Genomic DNA, 26,508 nt, shown 5'->3' with positions numbered 1-26,508 from the left:
CAAGGAATTGGAAATGGGGCCATTTCTCTCAAAATAGGCTGCCTCCATCCCAGCCTTAGGTCAGCAGCAACCGATGGCTGTTTAGCAGTCTATGTGAAGTGAATCAATGGTTTCATTCCAATTTCTGGAAACCTTTTGCTAAACATGAGTCCATTAAGGAAGGTAAGACCCTATCAGCATGCCACTGACACCCAGCACTGACTTCTGATCTAATGCAGAAGCATGTATGAGTTGGACAGGGATGGAAAGCAGTTGGCTCAATTTGAGCAAGATGGAAGTGATGTTGGTTGGTATCTATTTATAGCTACATCCAACAGTGGATAAGCATATTAGTCTGAGGATTCTGCTAAAATGATCAGCAGTGAAATGGTTGATAGACATTAAGTGTCATCATTAGATTGAGTTAGCCTTCAGTTGTGACAAATAAGAGCTTCCTGTAACGTTCTCTCAAAATACATAATGTTCTTTGCAGTCAAGTAATCATGTCTTTAAAAAAACCCATTCATTTTACAACTCAATGTCTTCAAAAACTGATTCAAATATTAATCAAAAACTTATCCCTCTGCCAAGATGCTGGTGTCTTTGCCCTTAGTTTTCCAACTCAGATCAAAATTGCCTAAAATAAGTAACTAGTTTATACTTTCACTGATCTACTATCAACATTAATGTAATTTTCCTTTCACTTTGTTTTTCACTAGTACCTCTTCCAGTGTGTCCCAAACAGTCTCCTGCTTTCACACACAACTAGTCCTTTAGCAGCTGTAGCTTGTAAGTTATGTTTATTTGTCAACTAACTTGGTTTCTAAATCATGTTTCCTGTGAGAGTCTGCACTTTCACAATCACCACACAAAAGAGTAAACAAAACAGGAAGTGAAGTGTAGCTGACACAGTTTTAATCAATTTTTCTGTGTGGCTTAACCCCACCACCACACACACTTTCTGTCTCTCTTTCAATGAGTGATAACTTTGGCAGATGAATTTTGTTTGCGAAACTTTTGTAGATAACACTACGTGTGTGTGTGTGTGTATATATATATATATATATATCCTCAATATATGTTCCATTCTATATGCATCCGAAGAAGTGGGCTGTAGCCCACAAAAGCTTATGCTCTAATAAATTTGTTAGTCTCTAAGGTGCCACAAGTACTCCTGTTCTTTTTGCGGATACAGACTAACACAGCTGCTACTCTGAAACTACAGAATCAGTACACAGACATGAATTTTATAAAGCCAATTTTTAGCAAAAATATGTGCAAGTTAGACAAAGTCTGACCCACTCTGAAGACCCCACATAACTCCAATTCACTACTTTACCCTTTTCACAGTGCTACAGTATGCATCTTGTCCCACCATACAGGCTCATCATATGTTGCTCACTTTAGTGTGGTTACATAGCTCTTGCACTCTAAAAGGAACACCCCACTGTAATATAGATGGACTGCTCCTTCCTTAAGCTAGAGCCGGGCAGTCAGAAAGCTGATCACTTACCTACTCAGGCTGAGGACTGTCTACAGTTTCCCCTCTATAGTGTAATGCAGAAGAGACCAACATGTAAAATTTGCTGCATCAAGGTAAGTATTTTAAGAATGAGCTCCTGTCTGATGGCATTACTGCTACATAGCCTCAATGAATTTGTTACAAAGCAAGCTTCAAGATATCTGTGACAGTTTTGCTTTACTTGTAGGTTTCATATGTTATCCTATTACCATGAACTGTCTTCTCAGAAGAATCTCTGATGCAGTTTTTTGACTGAATGTTAGTTCATTCAAAATTCACCATCAACTAATCTCAAAATCAATGAGATTGCTAAAAAGGGATTTTGGCCAATAAACATAAAACATAAACTGGAACAACAAATCTTAACTACACAAAATCACTTCAGAAAAAGCTATTAAAAGACTATGGGGGGGGGGGCAAAGTAATATATTTTATTGGGCCAACTGGAAGGTACAAACTTGCGAGCTTCACAGTGTTCTTCATTAAAAGAGACTGACATTTCTATTGCCAAGGCTCAGCAGTGGAGGGCTAACAAGTTATTTCTTGCAATTTACAACTCCATGTGGCTTGCACAGGTTCTAAGCCAGAGAAGGAAAGAAAAACAGACTTTTGCCAAAAGGTATTTATCGGGGCTTTTTTCTTCTCACCTACATTTCTAAAACATTAAAGCAAAGGCTTCTCCCAAAGGACATTAACACAGAAGGCAGTCTCAATTCAACTCTTTTTAAAAAGGGCTTTCCTTGCAGTCCATGAAATAATTTTAAAACTTAAGGTAAAAGAGATTCCAAGTATCTATCTTCATTTCTCATCTTCCATATTAGAAGAATCAGGCACAATGTATGTTTCTTCACTATGTCTTTACATCACTGTTTAATTTACACTCTGTCCTGACCACTGATTTTTATCATTTAACTTTGAAGTGTTGTGATTTTTGTAAAGTATGTACAAAAGTTCATCTGCCATGTGTGTGTTAGCCTACCTGGAAGCCTTTTTCTAGCAAGTTTACTGATATAAAACAAGAAATAGGACAGTTACAATACAATACATTGTTTTTGAAATTGGCCACTTGCAAGAAAAAAATTAACTGTATCATTTCAACATCATGCTGGTCTTCTGTGTGACAAGACCCATAAGGACTCAAAAGTGGCTATTACATTAGGTTAAAAATTGTCCCAGTTAAAAAAATAGAAGAAAAAGGAAGCAGGATGTCATGGTTCAGTCTCTGGACAGAAAGTGACATGTTGCACTAGAAAGATTAAGCCAGTCTGAATCAAATACTACCTCATACCTTTCCTTTCTATACAGTAAGGATCAGTATTACTAGGAGATAACCTCGATGGATACAGGACAGTAATAGACAAAGTGTACTGTCTTGACACCCCAGGCTACATTCTGACTCAGTGAAAGAGTAGACAAGATATTTAGAATTAACTAGCTTTGGATGAAAAATGGGTTTGTTTTTTATCTATTTTAGACAATCCTGATCTCTGAATAATTTTTATTCCTGTTTTTCCTTCAATTGCCTTTTTTTTATAAAAATGAAAAAAAAAATAGATACATCTAAGTCCACCCATCTTAAACAGCATCATCTTAAACACACACACACCCATATTATGTGTTGCAAACAGAAACTAGGTTGACTGGCAAGTTAATATTCAGCTCTAATACACATTAATTAAAATCTTAGATGGAGGAACTTCTGCAAGACCAGAAAAAATTAAATTCGTTGTCCTAAAATTCTACAAACTGGCTACAGAAGTCAAAACACTAAAACAGCCATAGACAAGAAAGCTGATGCACTAAATCCATATACGCACACCACACCTTGGGGTGGGGGAAATACTCCCTATGTCATTGTGGCATTTGTTTTGTAAGAGGCAATTACTATTAAAGAGTAAAGGAGAACACCAGAGAATGTTAGGTACAAGGAACAAGTCACTAGTATTCATTAACCATGGGCTGCCCCATGTAGCCACCACACTGCTAACCCTCATGAAGATTCAACTGCACAAATATCTCCAGGTAACATGGAGACGAGGGATTTAGAAGCATACTATACTATTCCAAATCACTTACATTTAAATGTGTCTTTTGCACTGTTTAACAAAAAAAAAAAAATTACAAAAAGGATGTACATGTAACAAGTCCACCATGCACTGCATTGCATAACACTTTGCATACAAAGAACCTTCCATCCAATGACTGAAATCACCGGATATAGAATTTTAAATGTACACAGCACCTTACCAAACATGTAGAAAAGGTTGGGTCTTCGACCCAAGGGAGTTTACACTAACAGAATACACAAAACAGTTCAGATGCATTTAGAACTTCATAAAGGAAGTGGGGGAAATAATTTGTAGGAAACAAAAAGAAGAAAAACTTGATCCATGGAAATGGGAAACTGTTCTCAGTCTAGGTAGCATCTGAGAGAAGGTGTAAAGTGGGAAAAACCCAAAGTAGCAATTATAGAAGATATGTAGGAAGAAGTGAAACAGGAGAATGAAGTGACAGCAGAGCTCTTCAGTGCACTGAAAATAGGGGCGCAGAGCTTGAACTTTATACTTAGAGGGACGTCAGTTTATAAAAAACAAATTGAGCTTCAACACCTCTGGTGAGGAAGACCACCACTGTTCTACAGTTGGGGAAACTGAGCCACAGAGATTAAGTGGGTTAGTCAAGATCACGGAGTACGATAAAGCCAGGAACAAAAATCAAATATCAGCTTCCATTGCTCTAACCCTCAGACTACACATGTTTTATTAAGTAACAAAGCAGAAAGATCCATGATTTAATAATATGCTGAAGTAATAACTTCTGCAAAATATTTACAGGCCCAATGACTTCCTAGTGTTCAATGGAAAGACTAATCTTTCTGCTGCATGTTTTACCTGACTGGGACCATCTCTGTAACATATTGCTTTAAAATATTTGCATAGTGGTAGAGCTACAAATTGGGAGTCAAGACTCCCAATTTTTATTCCCAGCAGACCCACAGATTTATACCCTAGATAAATGACAGTTTCAGCACTTCACTTTCCTCCATCTGTATATTTCAGCCAAGTTTCAGAAGTGACTGCTTTATTATGGACACCTCCATTTTTAGGAGGCGCAATTGGAGACATTTGGGGCTTGAGTTCCAGCAGTGGCACCCACGCTCAGTGCCTATTCAACTAGAATAGTGGGTGGTCTCTACTTCCACCCTCACCAAGCCAATGGTGTCCCAAGTTAGAATCCCAAACCTAGAGGCCAAGGTTGAAAATTTAACCTTAATGTTTATGAAGCATTTCACCAATGCAAAGTACTGTGTAGCAAAGTAAGCCCATCAATTTCATGCAGTTAAAACCCTGTTATTCTCCTTAGCTCTTTATTTGTATATTTTAGATTTCATTAATTTTTTCACCCTCTAGTCATCCGGGGCCAGTTCTACATTTCACACACAGGGAGCGCCTCTACAGTAAGGACTTACAGTTCCTCTACCTTCCTGCTTTCTCTTCTGAGCCAATTTATTCAGCCAATTTGATTATTTGCTTTGTAGACAGAAGAACCAGGCAAGTAGTATCCTTCAGAGCTGCAGCTACTTCGCAAGCTGACCACAAGGAATTAAGTCCAATACACTACCATCCAATCGGCAGCAGGTTCCTCTTCAATGCACACCATAACAAAACCAGGAAAGCCAGCATTAAAAAAATCCCTTCAAACTCACATTTGCATGGCATGTTGCATTGTATTTAACAACCTGTAGTCATTTGCTAGCATGGACTTAACCATGTTAGGCTGTTCTCTGCAACTAAAACTCAGTTGTAGGCATCAAGTCTACTAGCTGAAACATGGCAGTAGGAAATGGACTGAGTTTCTCTTCACAGGAAACCACATCTTGTGGCAAAAAAGTCACATTGGACACGAAGCATAGCTTACCAAGCAGAAAAAATAATTCCGTCTTTGAACATAATGGACAGCTCATGATTACAAGAGTTAGGGTATGTTTACACTTAAAACGCGGCAGTGGCACATGTGCACCACTGCAGTTGTGCCACTGTAGCACTTCTGCGTAGACACTGTCTCTGCCCATTGGCGGGCTTCTCCCATTCGCGTAGGTAATCCACCTCCTCAAGAGATGGCTGCTAGGTTGACAGAAGAATTTACACTGGGGATAGGTCAGTATAGCTACGTTTCTCAGTGGTGTAGCTATACCAAAGTAAATCTGTAGCGTAGACAAGGCCTAAGACACTTGACTCGTCACAACACCATCAAAAATGGAGTCTCTCCTATTTTAAAGCAAGTAACTCATGTTTTTAAAGGTCCCACTTTTTAAACACTCAAGTTACTTAACCTAAATATATCATCCCGCAATACAGCAAACAGCAAAAAAGTTTGCCAGACTGCTGCTTACATGGTGGACTTTGCTATGACAGATTATATGCTCAAATTGCAAAAATAAATATCAAGAGTAAAAACTAATAGTATTCTTTTTAAACTGAGTGTTAACATGCCATTAAGTTGATGGAAGAGAAAGGAGTTTAACATATTGCTCCTTACGGTCTCAAAATTATCCCAAATACTTAATTTGAGTTTGATAACCACATATGGAATGCAGGTAAAAGCAAGAAAAAAAAATACATGCTCAACCACTAACATACATATATTAGAGGAAAGATTTGCAATACATACCTAAGGGATCTCCAAGCACAAAGCCCACTGAATTAAGGGACTTGTGCTCCAAAATCCCTTAGGCAGTTTTGTAAATCTCCCGTAGAGTTTTATTAAAGGGAAATGCTAGCCAGGACATTAGGTAATGCCCTAGACTATTGCCAACTAATTTTGTTTTCAAAAAGATTCATTTCCACAGTTACCACAGATACGACAGAAGTGATTTTGGTTTGATTTTTACTGGCTCTAAGCTAGGATATATTAATCTTGAAATACAAGTTCAATTGTCTAGGTCCTGTCCATCGTTTCATAATTGCATTCTCATGATACATTACTCAGTTAGAACTAGTGTTCCTGTATGTGCACTTATGCCAAAAATATTCTTATTCTGTATCCTTAAAACCCATCTTAACAGCTCATCTAGCCATAGTGTAATACATGTGTATGTTAAATACATATATGTGCTTTCTAGCTCATCCTTCAGCAATTGATCGTCTTTATGATGCTGTGGACAAGGGTTATCTCCTCTATTGACAGAGAAGCCTAGTTCTTACAGAGACCATTTCAAGACTCCTAATCATCAATAAGATAATAGTTCAAGGCTAAACCTGAACAATGAAGTGTGGGATCCAATATGAACATTAACAGGAGTAATGCTCTTTACCTATTTGCTTCCTTTAGCATGAAACAGAAGTGGTTTTAAACTGGGGGAGAGGGGGGAGAATCAGCTTCTGCAAATAAACATTCCAAAGTATAGAAGAAAGCCACAGAACTGGGACAGTTAGCTTCAGAGTAACAGATCAGGTCTAAGAACACTGTCTATGCTAGAAAATTAAGTCCGCTTATCTACATCACTCAAGAGTGTGAAAAATCCACACCCCTGAGTGGTGTAGTTAAACCAACCTAACCCTCAGCAAAGACTGCACTAGGGGGACGGAAGACCTAGCTACTGCCTCTCTGGGAGGTGAATTACTTCCCGGTCGTGATGGGAGAACCCCTCCCTTCAGCACAAGTAGTATCTGCACTGAAGCAATGCAACTGTGACACTATAGCATTTCAAGCTTAGACAAGCCCTTACAGTTTTCATACATACAAATACTATTTAAATATTCAAAACTATCACAGTTTTTACTAGGAAAAAAAGGAGTTGCTCCCTATTTAAAAAAAAAAAATCTATTAAAACTGATTGGTTCCTCCCTGAATGCAAACTTACATTTAAAAATGAGAAATAGTAAGTTTTTAAAAGGGAATTTATTTCCAGTCAGGTAAGACTGGAACAAGCAATTTTACAATCTTTGGTTCTGAATTCCACACAAAATATTCTACTTTTCCAGTCATTTAAAAAGAAATGGCTTGCAATCATTCTGTGCTGCTCTTTTGTGCTTTAATGGCATTTCTTATTAATTATTTCTGATCTTCAGTGTTCACCCAAGGCTACCACTTAATATTTTAGCAAACAGTGTAGTACATAATTCTACCTAACCTCTTCTGCAATGAACAAAAACCATACATTTACTTTCAAGACAGCTTTTGTAGTTTAGTTGGATTCAAGGTCATTTTAAGGCTTTTAATTACTAACTAGGATTTGGGATTTTGCTCTCAGTATTTTGAAAGAAAACACAGCTGGCCTGCTCACTATTAAATATGTTAAACATCTGCACTGGCAACATCCAAGGACAGTCATTTTTAATAGGAAACAAGAGTTGCAGCTTTTAACTCTTGTTCCTTTTTATATATTTGACTAAAATATTGTCAATTACATGTGCAGACACACTGTAGTTTAGGATATTAACTAGACACATCTACATGTGTAAAACATTGTCTTAGACTGCAGATCTGCCAGAGTTCTGCAGTTTAGTCTATTAACATTCTGTATTTTGTAATTAAGCTTTCCTTTTACAATTATGCATTGCTAACGTAACTCTTTAATAAAGTTCTGTTGAAGAATACCCTGTGACAGCTTCTAATGTCTTTATTACAAAAAACACATTCCTCCCCAACTAATATGGAGTATATTTGACTATGACTATGCCCTTGGGTGTTTTAGGGTAGTGAACAGAAGTGAGCCCAGTATATTGTATGCTAGGCAAATGCATTTAGTGTCCTACTTCAATTGCCAAAAAAGAAAACCATGCTCATCTTTTCCACAAAAGACTGCAGAGTGATTTTTTTGCAAGCCCAGTAGCAGCAGCAGCAGCTGCTATCTGCCAAGAGAGAAGCTTGAGTCTGAAGTCAGCTTGAGGTCTCATGTTCTCCAGGCTGCCAGACCAAAAAAATCCTCTTGTCCTTACCATCCACTACTTGACACTACACAGAGGGAGAAAGAGCAACCTCAGAGCAGCCCATGTGTTCTGCTCTCCCAGCTGGAGGTAAGGCTCTGCTGGCCACTACTGCAAGTGTGGGAGAGGTGGGGGGGAGGAAAAGAAAAAGAGGAACAAAAGGCACCTACATACGTAGGCTTAGACCATTTTGTTCTCCCCACCAGGCCACCCACCAGATGAAAAATCTGTCATTTTCCTGACCATTTAGTGCCCTATTCTGGGCAGAGGTCCTTTCAAAGTGGCTACTACATTTTTTTTTTTTTTATTTAAAGAATACTCAAGAGTGATGTAGTGGGAGGAAAACGAGTTATAATAAAGGGTACCAACACATCATTCTAACGGATTAGTCAAACTGTTCACTTAGTGTAGTACTAATATTCAAACTAAATACACCTTCAAGCAGAGAACACTGAATCCTTACTATACACCTAAACACCAAGAAACCCCTCATCTCTACAAGCAAACTGTCAACTGAAGCCTCTCTCTCTGCCACCATTTAAACTCACTGGGCCAAATTCAGACCCAGCATGAACAGCTGTAACTCCATAAACATGTCTGAATTAGGCCCGGTAGCCTCAAAGTTTCTTTGCAAACAAAAGTCAATGAGCAACACTCTCTGCAGAGACCCCAGGAACTCATTTCTCCAACCAATGAATTCCAGTAATTGATTAGGCAGTTATTTCTAGTAGTAAATACCAGTGTCACATTCCTGTCAGTTTTTATTGTAGACGAGGACAAAATTATAAGCCACTCACTCATTAAAACTTGCAGCATCTTATCAGAACTCTTTTCCAATAACCTCTTACCTGCTTGTAGCAATATCTTGCACAATATAACATACTGTACATATTGACAGTGACTGACTAGTTATAATTGTGAATCCTAGATACAAAACTTTATAGCTAGAATAGTCTTTAAAAAGATCAAGATTTTTATAAACAAGAAGATACAAGTGTCGGGGTGCAGTTCTGCCCTATTGTTGCCAATATACATTGAGATATATAAAGTTATTCATAAGTCATAAGAACCCCCACTGCATGGTGTTGAAACAGGAGTAGAATCCTCCATTCTCTTATGACAAAAAAGCACATATATATTGAAAGTTAGATGCAATTAAAAAACCAAAAACAAACCACCACACACACACACCCCAAACCAAAAAAATCCAACCATTCTGCATTTCCTGCAATATAAATATATCACATAACAGAGGGCTACAGGGAGAATAAACTCTGGATCAGACTAAAACCTGTTCTAAAGATGTCAAAGTTCTTAACGCAAGTTTTATACATGGAATGCTAAATAATTTTATTCATTAAAAAATCCTTTACACCAAGAGCTATATGCAAGTCTTTAGTTCTCAATAAGCACCAAGACAGCTAGCTACCTTTCCGACTCACTATCAGCACGACGACATCATTTTGGGTAGGGAAAATTATTGTAATTTCCCACATTACGTGATTGATCATGTTCCACCCACTAAAAAGACTGATTCGTTTCCTGGTGCCAGGAAAATGATTGATGAATATTTCAAGATGTGGGCCCCTCTTCCTGCTGGGTTGTCCCTTTTACTTGCCAGCAAACAGACCTGAAGGTTTTTTCTGTTAAGCAGTTTTCTTTAATACATGAAGAGTTTTGACTTTACGCATTCTGCATTTGAAATCTTAAAGGTGATCATATCCTAAGGATATGGAGAGCTCAACATATAAAGCTTCTGCACACATCAAAATGAGCAGAGAATCCTAAAACCAAGCCAAAGTTGGTGACAAACTAATACAGTACATACCAGATAAATAAGATGATGAAAATGGACTTAAAACTTCATAAGTCATCGAGCAACAGTGAGGTACAAAGTGTGATTACAAAGATCCTTAAGACGGCAGTCACATTCCATGTGTACAGATACAGGACTGAGATTACATTCAGTGCTCAAACTGCATAATTCCATTAAGTCCAATAATTTCAACCTCAGATTGCAATTTAATATTTGTACTTAATTGCAAAACATCTCATTTTAGGAAAAAATGCATGTTCTTTATAAAAAGCCAAAAGACAACACAAGAGACTTTATGCCGATTCTCTTGATTAGCTTCCCAAATGTTCACCTAAGTATTACAATATACCGGTTTTACCAAATAGATGTCTCCTGATTACCGCCCTGAATTTTTTTCCCCAGCTCTATGAAACACTGTCATGATGTTGGCCACTGGCATTTTATAGGACTATTTAAATTACACATTAAACATTTATTATGAAGTAGATTCCCAACATTCCCTTTGTTCCATTTGATAAGCACTGAATTGGTACTGCGTTCCCGAGGGCAAAGGAGTGACTATACTGTGACTCTGTGAGATGACTTCCTTGTTTCCATACAGAATCAGTGTCATCAGCATAGGCCTGTCAAAGAGTTATGTGAATTTGCTACAGACATCAGCTCACTCACTCCCCAAACTCTTTTCAAGGAAAGGACCCTGTTTAAATGAATATCAGAGCCTCTAAGTATTATGCTGCTATCACAATACTAACTTTCAAGGGATGCAAAGAAAGTTTCAAACACTTCTTGTCCAAAGGCAGAAAAACTGCCTTTAGAAAAAATAGGCGAAATTAGTCTTTCAATAAATGGGTGCATTACATATAGAAAGAATCACAAGCATAGGTCTCTACCATCTGATACCTATGTCAACTAGCTCATCCTCAAGACAGGGAAGAATTGTTCATCACTGTTTCTAGGTCTTCGTTGCTGTCTGTATACGCTGACTAAAGCATTATTATATTTACACCTTAGGTCAGTGATTCTCAAATCAAGAGTCCGGGGCCCCTGGGCATGTTTCTGGGGGTCCACCCAGCAGGGCCAGTATTAGACTCGCTGGGGCCCAGAAAGCCAAAGCCCCACTGCATGGGGCTGAAGCCCAGGGCCCTACCACCCAAGGCTGAAGCCTGAGGCAATGTAACCTTGTGTGGGCCCCTATGGCATGGGGCGGGGGGGGTCCAGGCAATTGCCCTGCTTCCTACCCCCTAACTAACCGGCCCTGGTTTTTGTATGCAGAAAACCAGTTATTGTGGCACAGGTGGACCGTGGAGTTATTATAGCGGGGGGGGGGGGGGGGGGGGGGGGGGGGGGAGGAAGGGTAGAAATGCCTCAGAAAGAAAAAGGTTAAGAACCCCTGCCCTAGGGTACTAAGGATTTCCATCAACACTACCTGTTCTGTTAAAGACAGGAGTGGTAAGGGAAAATTCAAGCTTTATGGCCTAGTGATGATGTACAGAAGAAAAAAGAAGTGCCCTCGCCTTACCCCAGAAAAAGGAAAAAAAAAAAAAAAGTGGTAACAAGCAAAAATAAACTTGGTTCTTCCCTTTATACCTAAAAGAGAATCTGACCACCAAAGATCCAGGTGATTTTTGGTAATTAGCCTATTCTCAGAAATTATGTACACAGCACACACAAAAAGGTACTATTTTGATGATCTATAAAAGGAACCTAACCTTAATCATGATGCCAGGGACTCTATAAGCAAACTTTGGTTAAGACACTGTTGCCTTTTCACCACACACCAGAGTTTTAGACTGATCTTGTAACTGTTAATCTAAATAACAATGATGTGACATTAGATCAGTTAGCTACTTTACTGTGGAATGACTTCTACCTAGCAACTATTGTGTAGAATAATCTGTAACGCCTTAACAACAGAGTAATTGACTTGTACTTAACACCTTATTCTCACAACAAAAATATATTCTCGGAAGTGGTATTTTCAGTGCAGTCTGCAAGTTTTATATTACTTTATTTCACTGAAAAATGATTTTATAACTAATTACAAAGTCATAGTGAGAAGTTATATTTTAAAATAATTGAGTTATTAAAAATATAATGTAAAAGGTTAGTATGTGAAAATGAAGGTACATCCACTATGAGAGAAAGACAGGATGGAAATATATTTACTAATATAAAACAAAGAAGCTAACATTTTCTTCCAAAGTTAGAATAAAAACATTAAAATATAGAAAGTTTGCTTCATTTTCAAAGGCTCATTCTTCCCCAATTGTAACTCTATCCTTTATGTTAACAGGTGTTGTTACAACAACAGAGAATTATCACATTTGAAGTATGTAATGAGGTTTTCTGTGGCAGGGAACTGAACAGTGTTAAACATCATAGATGCCCTTTAAGGTTAAAGGGCATCTATGATGTTTAACACTGTGGCAGAGGAATATGTAATTAAGAAGTGTTGCACGTTTAAATCTGTTCTCAGTATAGCTCTGCAACAACAAAAAACAGATTCAACTGTTCTCACTAAAATAGGCAGTTAAAAATGAGGAATAGGTAATAAGGATCTTTCTTACAGTTATTTAGTTACGCAAAAGTCAGACTTCTCCAGCCCAAACCTCTGCAATCACCCTTTCTATTGTAAAGACTAAACTGTTTCTGGTATTTGGATGACATGATAAAAAGAGTACAGAGGGTAGCTTAGAGTATAGCTTCTGCTAGCTGACTCATCTCTTTTTATCTTTGCTAACAATCTTAGGCCTGAGAATTGCTATTCGCACCCTTGAGAGTTGCTTCCAATTTTAACTTGTGAAGGGGAAGCAGGATGGCTAAGGGGTCAGCCAGTAAATCAAGATTAATCTAGTCAAGGAAATAATTACCTTTAGTACAACCTGCCTGATTATTTAGCAAATATAATTAAAAGCTAAAACTATTGATAAATATGGGTAAACATTCTAAAACTATTAATTTTTTAACTTTTTACAGATTTACAAAATCTCAACAGCACCAAAATACAATGGCTTCTGCAGTGCAACACAAAAGCCATTGGAACATCTGACAGGAATACTACACAACAGGACCGGCTCCAGGCACCAGCTTGGCAAGCAGGTGCTTGGGGCGGCCACTCCGGAGAGGGGTGGCACGTCCAGCTATTCGGCGGCAATTTAGCGGACGGTCCCTCACTCCCGCTCGGAGCGAAGGACCTTCCGTCGAATTGCCGGCGCAGATTGCGACTTTTTTTTGGGGGGGGGGGGGGGGGGGCTGCTTGGGGCGGCCAAAACCCTGGAGCCGGCCCTGCTACACAATTGCTTAAAATAACTACTGAAGAGTATATTATCCAACTGATGCAACAATTCATGGAGACAGAATCCTGTTACTCAAATTGAAATCAACCTGGACCCTGGAGTTAGCACTTCCACATTTCTGGAAGTCACCACTGTACTTCCAAGAGATGCAAATGATCAGGGGCTTGGTTTAATATTTCAAGGGGAAAATAAGGGTTCATATAATGACTGAATTAGATAAAGTTTAAATTTTGGTAATAGAAGGTTTGTTTTAAAAGTCAAAATTCATGTGTTTCAGTCAGGGCTGTCAAGTGATTAAAAAAATTAATCTCAATTAATCACAGTGTTAAACAATAATAGGATGTTTTCTACATTTTCAAATATATCGATTTCAATTACAACACCGAATACGAAGTGTACAATGATTAGTTTATATTTAATTTTGATTACAAGTATTTTCACTGTAAAAAACAAAATAGTATTTTTCATTTCACCTGATACAAGTATTGTAGTGCAATCTCTTTATCATGAAAGTTGAACTTACAAATGCAAGTTCACTCAGTCTTACTTCTTGTTCAGCCAATCGCTCAGACAACCAACTTTGGTTACATTTGCAGGAGATAATGCTGCCCGCTTTTTGTTCACAAGGTCACCTGGAAGTGAGAACAGGCGTTCTCATGGCACTGTTGTACCCAGCGTTGCAAGATATTTACGTGCCAGATGCACTAAAGATTTATATGTCCCTCCATGCTTTAACCACCATTCCAGAGGACATGCGTCCATGCTGATGAGGGTTCTGCTCAATAACAATCCAAAGCAGTGTGGACTGACGCATGTTCATTTTCATTATCTGGGTCAGGTGCCACCAGCAGAAGGTTGAATTTCTTTTTTGGTGGTTCGGGTTCTGTAGTTTCTGCATCAGAGTGTTGCTCTTTTAAGACTTCTGAAAGCATGCTCCTCCGTACCTTGTCCTTCTCAGATTTTGGAAGGCACTTCAGATTCTTAACCCTTGGGTTGAGTGCTGTAGCCATCTGTAGAAATCTCACATTGGTACCTTCTTTGTGTTTTGTCAAATCTGCAGTGAAAGTGTTCTTAAAACGAACATGTGTTGGGTCATAATCCAAGAATGCTATAAACATAAAATATACAGCAGAATGCCGGTAAAACAGAACAAGCGACATACACTTCTTCCCCAAGGAGTTCAGTCACAAACTTAATCAATGCTTTTTTTTTTTTTTTTTTTTTTTTTTTTTAAACAAGTGTCATCAGCATGGAAGCATGTCCTCTGGAATGGTGGCTGAAGCATGAAGGGGCATACGATTGTTTAGCATATCTGGCACGTAAATACCTTGCAATGCTGGCTACAAAAGTGCCATGCAAATGCCTGTTCTCACTTTCTGGTGACACTGTAAATAAGAAGAGGGCCTGTAAATGTAAACAAACTTGGAGACTGGAGGTATACCTATCTCATAGAACTGGAAGGGTCCCCGAAAGGTCATCAAGTCCAGCCCCCTGCCCTCACTAGCAGGACCAAGTACTGATTTTTGCCCCAGATCCCTAAATGGCCCCCTCAAGGACTGAACTCACAACCCTGGGTTTAGCAGGCCAATGCTCAAACCACTGAGCTATCCCTCCCCCATTGGAGGAACAAGAAGTAGGACTGAGTGGACTTGTAGGCTCTGAAGTTTTACTTTTTTTGTTACGTAACTGCACTCAAAAACAAAACATCTACATTTGTAAATTGCACTTTGAAAACAAAGATTGCACTACAGTACTTGTACGAGGTGAATTGAAAAATACTCTTTATCATTTTTACAGTGCAAATATTTGTAATCAAAAATATATACTTTGATTTCAATTACAACACAATTAACTGTGATTAATCGACAGCCCTACTTTCAATTTATGTAATCATCAATGTACAGATCCTGCAAACTTAGTTATACAAGTAGTCCCAATTCAGTCTGCAGCAATACCAGCTGAATAAGGCATAATAAGAAGTGAGTTTGCAAGATCAAGCCCTATCAGTAAATTAAGGATTCAGGAACCAAAGCAGGCGTCAAGGGTTATTCTCAGTCCAAAATCCTAAGCACCTAAATCCTTAGCCCTGTAAATGAAAAATATCCTTATTTTCAGCAAACAAAATGTTATTCTGTTGCAAATCAGTAACGCACAAAAACTAGAGTTAGATCACTACACTTCTTACAGATAAATTAAATCAAGGACACTGCATTACTTTTTTTAGAAGTCATTTGATACTACATCAAATGAAGCTACCCGTGGACAAGAGTCCCTACTTGGAAGCTTTCCCTAACTCATACATTTCACAGAAAGTCTATGCACTTAATGCTTTTAACTACTTTTAACTTTCTGCAATATTATTCAAGTCACCCAATTAACTAATTCAAATGTTAAGATGCAATTTTGTACAACAAAATTAGTAAGTCTGTTACTAAACTGCCAACCCCAAATATGAAAAAAAAAAAAAAAAAATCATGAGCCCCTACCCCCAATCACAAGATTGGCTTAAACAAGAGATTTTTAGAAAATAATAAAGTTTGGGTTCCTGAGCATTTTAGGGGGAACTCCAGTCATATATTCAACTTTTCACTGCACCATGAAGGTTAGAATTTTTTTTTTTTTTTTTTAAAGAAAGTTTAGAGCCTCATGTAATCACTTAGCTCCATGAATGGCAGTTTTAAAGAACACAAATATCACAAGAATTACAATAAAGTTGTGAACTCAGGAAACTGTCACTTGAAACACGAAATACAAACTCAATGGAACTTAGCAAAAACCTCCACAATTAAAAAAACCACGGTGCTGAGCATTTTTTCCAATGTTGGCGATATTACACCTGCCAGCTGATCAATTGACAGTGTATAAGGAATGCCTCACACTAACCTGAATACAATCTCAGCCTCCAAGACAAATATATACTACTACTGCCATCTGCGGTTTCTTCTTGAACAGCTTCTGTGATTCAATGTAACAGGAGAGTTTGTTGTGATTAGGTCCCAAGGGCTGGGCAATTCCAGGATATATTTACAAGATATTTTAAAATACTCCATGTACACTCTACAAGATAAACTTACTAAGAAAAGTGCACCACAGCAACTCATCCTCAGTCTGACACAAGAAAATTGGTCTGTTTTTCAGCATATTTAAGGAAGAAAAGGGTCTACATAGTCAACCTAAGGTGCCCATCTCTCTACAAAATGAATATTGATACGAAGCATTAAGCGATACATTTCTAGTTAAGCAACTATGAGTCCACCATTTCTATAGAAATAAATAGTTGAGATTTTCAAAGGTGTCTAAGGGAGTTAGGTGTTCAACTTGCATTGAATTTCAACAGAACTAGGGCATTCCACCTTTCAAATCCCAGCCTAACTTCCTGGAGAGTCTGAAATTTAAGAATATTTCCAAGACAATTCTATGGTCAACAATATATTGTTTTCATATCAGGCAAGGGATGAGAATTATTTACAGAGTGGGGGAAATTAAAGCTCTTGATTCTACCTAACCAGTCAGCAGCACATTTTTCTTTTAAAAAACATCACTGGCAGTCATTTCTTCATTAAAAACCTCTGAAATTCTCTCATTTGGATAACTGAAAATATTAAGATTGAAGACCAACCTGACAGGGTTTCCCCCCTAACTAATTTCTCTCCTCAATTAACTTTCCAAAGTGATAACCACTGTAGCTTAAGGGCTCAAAAGAAGGATCAAAAGGCTAGTTTAATACAGCTGCAGGGAAAGAATGCATTTGGCTCACCAGCAACCATCTGATGAAACCCTGAGCCTGTCTTTTATGTAAATGCCTGTTAATTAGAATGACCAGATTACACTGCTAAAGGCTTTATTTAAATAATCAGTTTATCAACAGGATAAACTCTGTTCTCATTCTTGGTGAATGCTGTTATGATGTAAACCAGAAAGTCATTTATAACGACAAACACTCACGTGGTTAAGGCATTTAATAACAATTCAGAAATTTACATTGTGCATCCACACAAAATAGCATTTTAAGACAATCCATAAATGCATTTTGAAGATGAAGTTACTTCCCTATCATTAAGAAAGTATAACTGAAAGTTTTCCCTCATTTTCTCATCACCTTGCAACTTTGAAGCACTTCATCGGATAACAATACAAGGTTTTTCAAACTATGCAGTTAGTTTCAGATATTGCTGACATTGTACCTCTGCTGAATGTACACTGCTACCTTCATTTATTGGTATATTCATTCATAGAAGACACTTAATCATTTTCTTGATTACAGTATAAAAAAATCAGGAATTTCAACTTAATTGATCAGGGAAAATACTGTCCATTTTTATATCCTCAAATCAAATTATATGAGTGTTAAATATTGTCTAATGACTAGTAATAACTTACATGTTTCTCATACCATTCCCAGCTTTCACTCCACTGTTCTGTTATTGGGTCTGCTTTCTCAAAAAAAGAGACCCACCCACATTCAACAAGCAAATCTGATCTGTTTAAAACAACATAGTAACTTTTGTTTATTCAGAGGCAGTGAAGATAGCATTGCCACTGTACAACTCACCAGCTTCATTTTTTTTTTTTTTTTTCAAACTTCAAATAAAAGTTGTAGAGCAAGTAAATTAAGATCTTACTACACCACAACAAATTCGTCTGTTTATTGAATGCTTTCTCTCAGATGCAAAATAGTCAATAGCTGAGAAGTTGCAAAAAGAATGTCTTGGTGTATATGTAATGAAGTTTCCAGGAAAGCTATGGAACTACAAAATAAATTGTCATTGAAAATCCTGCACACACACATTCACTAGTCTCCTTTCTTCCCACTCTAAGCATCATTCAAATAAAAAGTTTGTCTGTCAACAAATTCCTTGAATTTTTGTTTTATTCAAAATGTGACAATATTCTAATATATAAATACATCTGTTTTAGAACTATAATCAAGAAGTAAAGGTCTTTAGAGATCTTATTCACACTACAATGGATAGTGTTCAGAAACCATTTAAAAACCGTTTTGAAATAAATTTCAGCTAGCACATTTTGTGATTAGTACAGGCAGGGCATAATGGTTTTCACAAACTGTTTTAATTATATTATACATTGTCTTCACTCAGGGGCAAACAATGCTAGTTGAAATCATTTTTTTTTTTAAATGGTTTTTAGAAGTGGTTTTTCAACAGCCTTTTTTTATTAGTTCAGAAGGAATCCATGCCACAATATAATGCCCTAAACCAATTTTCTAAAATCAGTTGTAATCATAAAGGTATTGGTCAAAGTCCTGTATGATTGTTAAGTTCTCTTATATAGTTATGTTCTGGCACTTAAACAAGTTGTGAAGATAAATGAATTTTACCTATGTTTCTCTACTCAGTTTTACAATGGTAAGAACATGTTCTCTAAAGGGTAAGAAAAAAAAAAATCGCCATCTGTCTTAAGTTTTGAAATATGCAAAATACTCTAAAGAGTTGTAACTTTAATTGCTTAACTGAAGTTATACAACTGCACATCCATATGCTAACAAGGCTTTACTCATGAAAAATGTTAATTAAATTATGATGCAAGTTTTTATAGGTTACCACAGTAACAAACTACATAAAGAGTTTATTTCTCTAAACATGCCAAAGCCACCAATAATGCAATCCTATTTAAATATTCTTAGTATTTCACCAAGTATGAAATATTAGAAAACAACCGTAAATTTCTAGATTCTGTTTTTGTAGAAAATGCAATTAAAACAATCAAAATATTGTACCTCAAGGAATTAATCAAGCTAAGAGTGATATCAATCTTTATTAGGAAATAAAATATTCAGATTATCAATATTTTCAATATTGTTTACTGATATTTTTCAGTTTACAAAGTGACAAATCAATAATCTCCTCCTCCTCCCACTCCTGCTGTAGGATTTAGAAAGACTGAAGGTCAAGCAATGTCTCAATACTATGCCAGCATTTCACATTTTATTGCAAGAAAAAAAGTAATAGATTGTTATATCATCCATTCAAAACACTTCTAATATGGTAAGCTCACTAGCTGTGGCTGCAGTTAAGAAGACTACTACACTTGAATTGTTTAAGGATCAGAATTGCTTATTTAACTATTTTAGTAGTCTGTAATAAACAAGGTTATTCAAAATGTGCATTGCTTAAGGGCAAAAATTTGTTCATGGGAAAGACATTTTGAACACTGTTGTGCTACTGAGGATGCACACATACAGCAATAGACATTTCCCAAAACAGAATCAAAAAGTTAACTCTAATATAGAGAAGTGGCAAAATATTAAAGGTGTAATAATATATATTTGACTCAATCCAGTATTTCCTTAAGAGGAAGATTTGTTTTTAGCAGTTTTAAGAAGAGGTACTCTATTTAAAATCCCACTGAATTGTTTTAAAAACTTACTGTTACAAGTAACACCTATATTACTATTACAAAAATCAGAGAAAACGGTTTCTTTTTTAAATTATTTTCTTTGTGCATTTTACTGCAATGTGTGTCTGGTTAGTATCAACTGTTTCCTCTGTATAGTCAGCTTCTCTTATTTGTGTGGGTCCTTCACCGACACAGGGAAGATATACTTTCTTTTAAAAACAAATTTAATTGCAAACCACAAAAATTGGTAGGGGAATTCAGATGCAGGTTTGGTACCTGCTACTTTTAGCTGTTTTTTAAACTGAATAGATTTCAAGTTGAAGGAGTTAGAATATTTTCTAACAAGTCTTTCTTCAAAAAAAGAAATGAATATTGGAAATTGAACAATGTCCAAAACTGTGCCTTTGAAAGTCAAAAGATGAACAGCATAGACGGGAAGAAAAGGCATCCAATATGCTCAAAGAACAATTCCATGCAGCCTAGAAATTCAGAAATGTCTAAGGAGAAATTTTTGAACCAGACCAGCTTCAGCATATAGAGAGGTACAGTAGAAGATGAACACACACATACAAAAACAAAAACACTATTTTATCACTTTAAGAGGGATAAAAACAATCAGAGAGGTTTGCCAAAAGTGAAATTGTGAAACATTTCAGGATTTATAAAATTGTTTCCTCTTTTGCATTTTTAGCTAATATACATTACACTCCTACCCCTTCAGTATGGTTTAGAAACAGCTGCATAAAACCAATTGACTTATTTTTGGAGGGAATTAATATCTAGACATTCTTCTTCATCATCAGAGAAGAAAGTCAGTAAACTTCACCCACATTTCTACAAGTCACAATGTTCCATGAACTTTACTGATTTGAGTTACCTAACCAAGTTATTATCTTTAAAAAGGTCACCAAGATTAGTATCTCTTGTTAAACTCCAGTTTGAGTTGTATTACAACCTGACAGTGATAATAGACCTCTGTATACAAGGAAACTTGTTGCAAAATAAGCCACAAGGAATTTTGCCAGGCAAGAATTGAGCACACGTGCAGAAAGAGCCCACGATTTTTGCATTTGTTACTACAGGTTTCTTTGTCAACTTTCACATAACAATATAAGGTTGCATTTGTATAGAGTTTATTGATTCACGGTTTAACAAGAGGGAACACCACTGAACTCTACAGTTATAAAATATTCAAATACTATTTACACGTGAGATTGATCACTGACATCTCAAGCTGGTTCTGGCCGGGGGAGGAAGTAGCAGGAGGAAGCATTCAAAGAGAACTGGGAATGTGGTTAGGAGTCAAAAATCACCATTATTGGTGTTCTTTAAATCCCAGCGCTGAATGACGGGTACAAAGGCTTAGGGAGCGAATGCAACTGACATAACGAGCCAGGCTCCGCGGGCGGCGCCCCGAGTCCCTGGCAAACAGAGTCACCGGGAGCTGGGGAGCCCCCCAAGCCCCCCAGCCCAGGCAGCCCCCACCCCCGCGCTGCGCCCCGCTGCTGCTTCCCAGGCTCCGCCCTGCCCAAGCGCCCCGCGGCAGAGCCCCGCCAGGCGGACACAGCCCGGGCCGCCCCCCCCAAGTTCAAAAGTTCAACCCCCGCCCCCCCCCCACAAAGGCCGCGGAGCCATAACCCCCCCCCCGCGGGCCCCGCCTGGCGCCCGTCCCCCCGGGGTGGGGGCCCCGCTCGCAGCCCGCCCCGCCCCGCGCCGCGCCGGGCCCCGCGGAGCCGCAGCCCCGGGACCCGGCAGGGGGGTCTCGGCGACACCTACCGTTGCGGGGCGACCCCTTGCCCCCGGCGGCGGCGCGCGGCTCCGGGTGCTCCCCGGGCTGCTCCAGCTCCATGGCGGAGGCCGGGGCTGGGGCGCGGCGGGGTCTCAGGGGCCCCGGCGGCCGCGCTCCCCCATCGCTCCCTCCGGGGCGCTCCTGTCAGCCAGCCCGGCAGCCGCAGGCAGCGCTGCCTGGGGAGCCCGGCGGCGGAGCCCCGCCCCCCGCACGCACAGCCACGCTGCCCCAGGGCATGCCGGGAAATGTAGTCCCCGGGCTTGGCGGGGCGGCACCACCTGGGATCTGGGGACAGGGGGAAGAGAAAGAGCAGACCCCACTGCCCCCGAAACCTGCCTATGCGCCAGCCAAGCACGGGCCAAGATTGGGCACAAGGGGCACGCTGTATCCCAAAGGGCGGTAGGGCCACCCCATGGAGGACACCAAAAGCCTCTTTTGTGGTTGTGAGCCTCAGTGATCCCCCCCATGCTTGGAGCGCAATGGACTGTTCCAGGATGCTCCTCCTCAAGGGCAGAACCTGGGGACCCAGGTGCCCATAGGCACAGCTAGTGGCTCATGAATATGCAACAGAGTTTATGAATAGGCACAACCAGCTGGTGACTGTGCAATGGGGCTGATGCCCAGAGTCACCTTCACTGGGCGTTTAGCATGTCTACAGAGTGTTTTATTGCTGCGTTGATCCAGTCTTGGACCATACATAAAAGGTTGTTACAAGGAGGAGGGAGAAAAGTTGTGCTCTTTAACCTCGGAGGGTCAGACAAGAAGCAATGGGCTTAAATTGCAGCAAAGGCAGTTTAGGTTGGACATTAGGAAAAAACTCCGAACTGTCAGGGTGGTTAAGCAGTGGAATAAATTGCCTAAGGAGGTTGCGGAACCTCCATCATTGGAGGTCTTTAAGAGCGGGTTAGACAAACACCTATCAGGGATGGTCTAGATAATACTTAGTCCTGCCAGGAGTGCAGGGGACTGGACTAGAGACCTCTCGAGATCCTTTCCAGTCCTACCATTCTATGATACTGTGTCAGTTTTGGTGGGAGGCGGGCACGAGAAGTGAGAGGCCAGGGACTCTCTCCCATCGTCCTCCTGAGAGTTGCCAGAGGGAATTTTGTGAATGAACTAAATAAATTCTTCTTTGTCTTTCTGTTAATCCCATGGAATGGGGTCCCCTCTATGAGTCCTCTCCCTCCAAAGGACTCCTCTGTTCAATGCCATGTCCTAATTTATACCACATGCTAACATTTTCCTTTATGACATCCCACCAATTCTTCCTGGCTCGCTCACTCTCTTTTTCCTTCATTCTTAATTTGTTGAACTCTCTGACCGACGCAGTTGTCAGGACTGCGTTTTATGTGACTAAACCATCTGAGCCTGCACTCCCTCATTTTCTTGTTATGGGTGTTACTTTGAGCATATCTCTCATGTACGTATCGCTTATGTGTTCTTTCTTGCTTATACCACTCATCCATCTCGACATTCTTGCTTATACCACTCATCCATCTCGACATTCTCATTTCTGTGAAATAGATCATTTGTTCATGTTTCTTCTTTGTTGCCCAACATACAGTGCCACACATTAAAACTGGATTGATCACTATTTGATAGACTTTTCCTGGTAATCTTCATGTCACATATTACACCACGTATCTCTCACCATTTCAGCCAGGTATTTATCCTAGCTAATTTTGTTCTCCATTTCCACCTTTTCCTGGACTCTGGAACTCAGAAACGTGACATTTTGTATTGTTGGTATTGTCTTCCCAGCTAGATTCAAGGCTAAGTCTTCAGAGTTCCCATTATTGAAATTGCATTCCACAAACATTGCTTTTCCTCTGCTCATTTTGAACCCATGTCCCTGCAGCACATCTCTCCCCTTATCAAGATCTTCTTCTAGACTATCTTTCTCCCCAGTGCATGGAATGGTAGCATCTGCAAACAGCAGGCCCACGGTGCCTCCTTCTGTATCTTCCTTGGGAGGGTATCCAGGATAAAGATAAACAAGAAAGGGCTCAGTACTGATCTCTGATGCACTCCCACCTCTACTGACAGTTTGTGTTTCACCACTAGAAGTTCTGACTGTTGACATTGCACCTTGAGCAAGCCACACACAAATCTCCGGTACCATTTTCTCCCCCGTACACCACCAGATGACTTCTCTTGGAACTCTGTCAGGGCCTTTTCCAGATCAATGAACACCAGGTGACTATTCTTTCCTTTTTTCTCTACGTTTGTCCACTAGCTGCCTCAGTGCATCTATTGTCAACCTTCCTGGCATGAAGCCATATTAATTAGCTAAATTAATTCATTAATCTAATATAGATTAATGTGTTTATTTACCAAGAAGGCAGTATGGCTGTCCCTTACTGCACTTAATCTTTGCATGCTCACCTTGCAGTCAGTTTTAAATAATAATATAAACACTTATATTAGACAATTAACTGCATCATCATCATTGCAAATCCCAAAGAGAAGTGACCTTCCCCGCAAACACAGCAAAGTTGAATAGTTAAATTAACTACAGCTTAGCCCATACGTTAATGTATGATAGCAATTTTTTTGTTTTTATAAGATGAAGGGCAATAGAAGTGTTTCCATACTTGTTTAAGATTCTGAAAACAGTTGCTTGTAAACAAATGAACATGCTTCTGCATTGTTTAAACACAGACAGTGCTGCAGAGACCCAGAAAGTTAAATGGATTACAAAACAAAACTAAAACTTACTTCGTTGATGTTACTTTTTCCTAACTTTGACAAAGATAAACAAACAGCATAATAACTACAAGGGAAGTGGCTGTTTTGAAGTTACAGTATTACCTCTGAAGATCGAAAGTGTTATTACTAAGTAACATGAGCAAAAGGAGTTTCATTGTTCACACTATAGGATTTTAAAACTGACCTTTTAATTAATGGGCCCAATCCTGCATACTTTAGCAAGGCAAGGCTTCCATTGACTTCAGTGGAACTTTGCACAAGCAAGGAGTGTGGGAATTGATAGTCTTAACGCCAATAGCTAACCTTGAACAGTACTATAGCACAATTTGGTCAGCCCTCCCAACCCACAACCCAGGACACCATACCCCTCCAGTGGGGTCTAGGCCACAGGTGGCCCTCAGCCAGGAGGTATGAACACAGGCCCATCTCACAGAAATGGCACATAGCAAGATGGCCCTGGAGTGCTGGTGAATGATTGTGGCAGGCTCGGTCCCCGTGTCAGTCATGTTTTTACATGAGGAGGGCCTGATTCAGGTCAAAAGGATCGTTGGGAGCTAGCTTTGAAAATAACAGATCTCACTCTCATAGAGATAATGTGTGTGCAAGACATTTTCTTTAACCCAGGCCAGAATACAGATCATTGTCCTCCCTCTAGTGGCTGACCCACATCAGAGAATGAGTCCTTCTCTCTGCCAGTTAAGAAACTAAGAGCTCGTCTACACTTGAAATGCTACAGCTGCACCGCTACATCTGCACCACTACAGTGCTTCAGTGTAGACACTACCTATGCTGGCGGGAGGGGGTTCTCCCATCAGTTATAGGTAACCCATCTCCTTGAGAGATGGTAGTTAGGTCACTGGAAGGATTCTTTTTAGCACTGTCTACACCAGGGGATTTTTCATACCCCTAAGTGATGTAGTTAATCCAATTTAATTTTCTAGTGTAGACCAAGCCTTAATCTTTTAGCGCACATATTATTATTTATTATTATTTTTTATGATTATTATAGCAGTCATATCTAATGGCCCCACTGTGCTACACATTGTACCCATAATAAAAAAAAATGACCCTGTCACAAGGAATTATACCTTTGCACCCATAGAACCAGTGTACAGGTTCCACAGGACAGCCCAGAACCAGGGTCTCTGTGTACAGTCTGCATTTACCCATTCCTGGGGTTTGGGTTTAGTAGTAATGCAAATAACAATCAAACATACACCTCAGTATAATCTATCTATCCCTCAATTTTAGCTGCTCCCAGTTGCCCTCCCTGTCCCAGCACATTGGCCTAATCAAAGGGCTGGGACTCCATGGATTATGGGACTATGAGGCTAGTGCAGATATAGGGCAGAATGATGCATGCTGCAGCCCATGCTGCAGTGGGTCCTCTTTCATTTTGTGGCACACACATAGTCCATGATCCTCCTTCCATCCTGCACCCATTACCTGGTCTAGCATCCTTATCTCAGTGACTCTTCTTATTTCTCCATGTGCTTGGTTCCACCTTCTCTAGTAAAATGATCAAGCCTTGTTACTGTGATTAATCATTCGGTTTGAAACTTGGCCATCATAACCCATTTCACCTTCACCCTAATCTACACAGACTGTCTGCAAATAGAGCCATTCTCCATTATATCTTAGTTGCCTTTTCATGTTAGACTGTAATAGGCCACGAGATGTCTAGGACATTCTTATATTAAAGCTACTATACCAAACTACAGCATTCTGCATTGGGACCTGGAAATGAAAAGAGGCAGAGCCTTTTACATTGCCATTCACATGTTCTCAGCATGGCAGCTCAAGGATAAACTCAGATGAATCTACTCTGTTACCTCTTTGCTGACGCTTTCATTGAGGAAGCAGAAACCCCTCTACTATTCCTATTGGCAACTTCCGCTAGTAACTAACTGTATGTGTAGAGCGATCCATTAGGGAGTGTGTGCTGATGGGTATAGATTGCTGTCTTGCTACATGTCTAAACCTGAGAAATCACAGTCAGACGAAAGAATGCATGGCAGGTTTTTTTACAGGGGGGAGGGAGTGATGATAAAGGAGAGAAGACTGTCACATGGACTCAAAATTAGCTGAAACAATATACATCTCACAATCTA

General features: G+C 39.3%; 1 protein-coding gene across 2 annotated transcripts in view; it reads right to left on the bottom strand.

Annotated features, from left to right (window-relative positions):
* NR6A1 (nuclear receptor subfamily 6 group A member 1) overlaps nucleotides 1-21,778 on the bottom strand; it is a 180,576-nt gene extending 158,798 nt beyond the window's left edge. For both annotated transcript variants that reach the window (XM_054007629.1, XM_054007630.1), the window contains exon 1: nucleotides 21,676-21,778. In XM_054007629.1, the coding sequence (XP_053863604.1) occupies nucleotides 21,676-21,748 (73 nt within the window). In that variant the 5' untranslated portion in view covers nucleotides 21,749-21,778. The remainder of the gene's footprint in view (nucleotides 1-21,675) is intronic.
* Nucleotides 21,779-26,508: the final 4,730 nt, after the last annotated feature.

The sequence above is a fragment of the Malaclemys terrapin genome, chromosome 17, assembly GCF_027887155.1.
Source record: "Malaclemys terrapin pileata isolate rMalTer1 chromosome 17, rMalTer1.hap1, whole genome shotgun sequence".
In the NCBI taxonomy this organism is placed as follows: Eukaryota; Metazoa; Chordata; order Testudines; family Emydidae; genus Malaclemys; species Malaclemys terrapin.
This window is presented reverse-complemented; position numbering and strand designations above follow the sequence as displayed.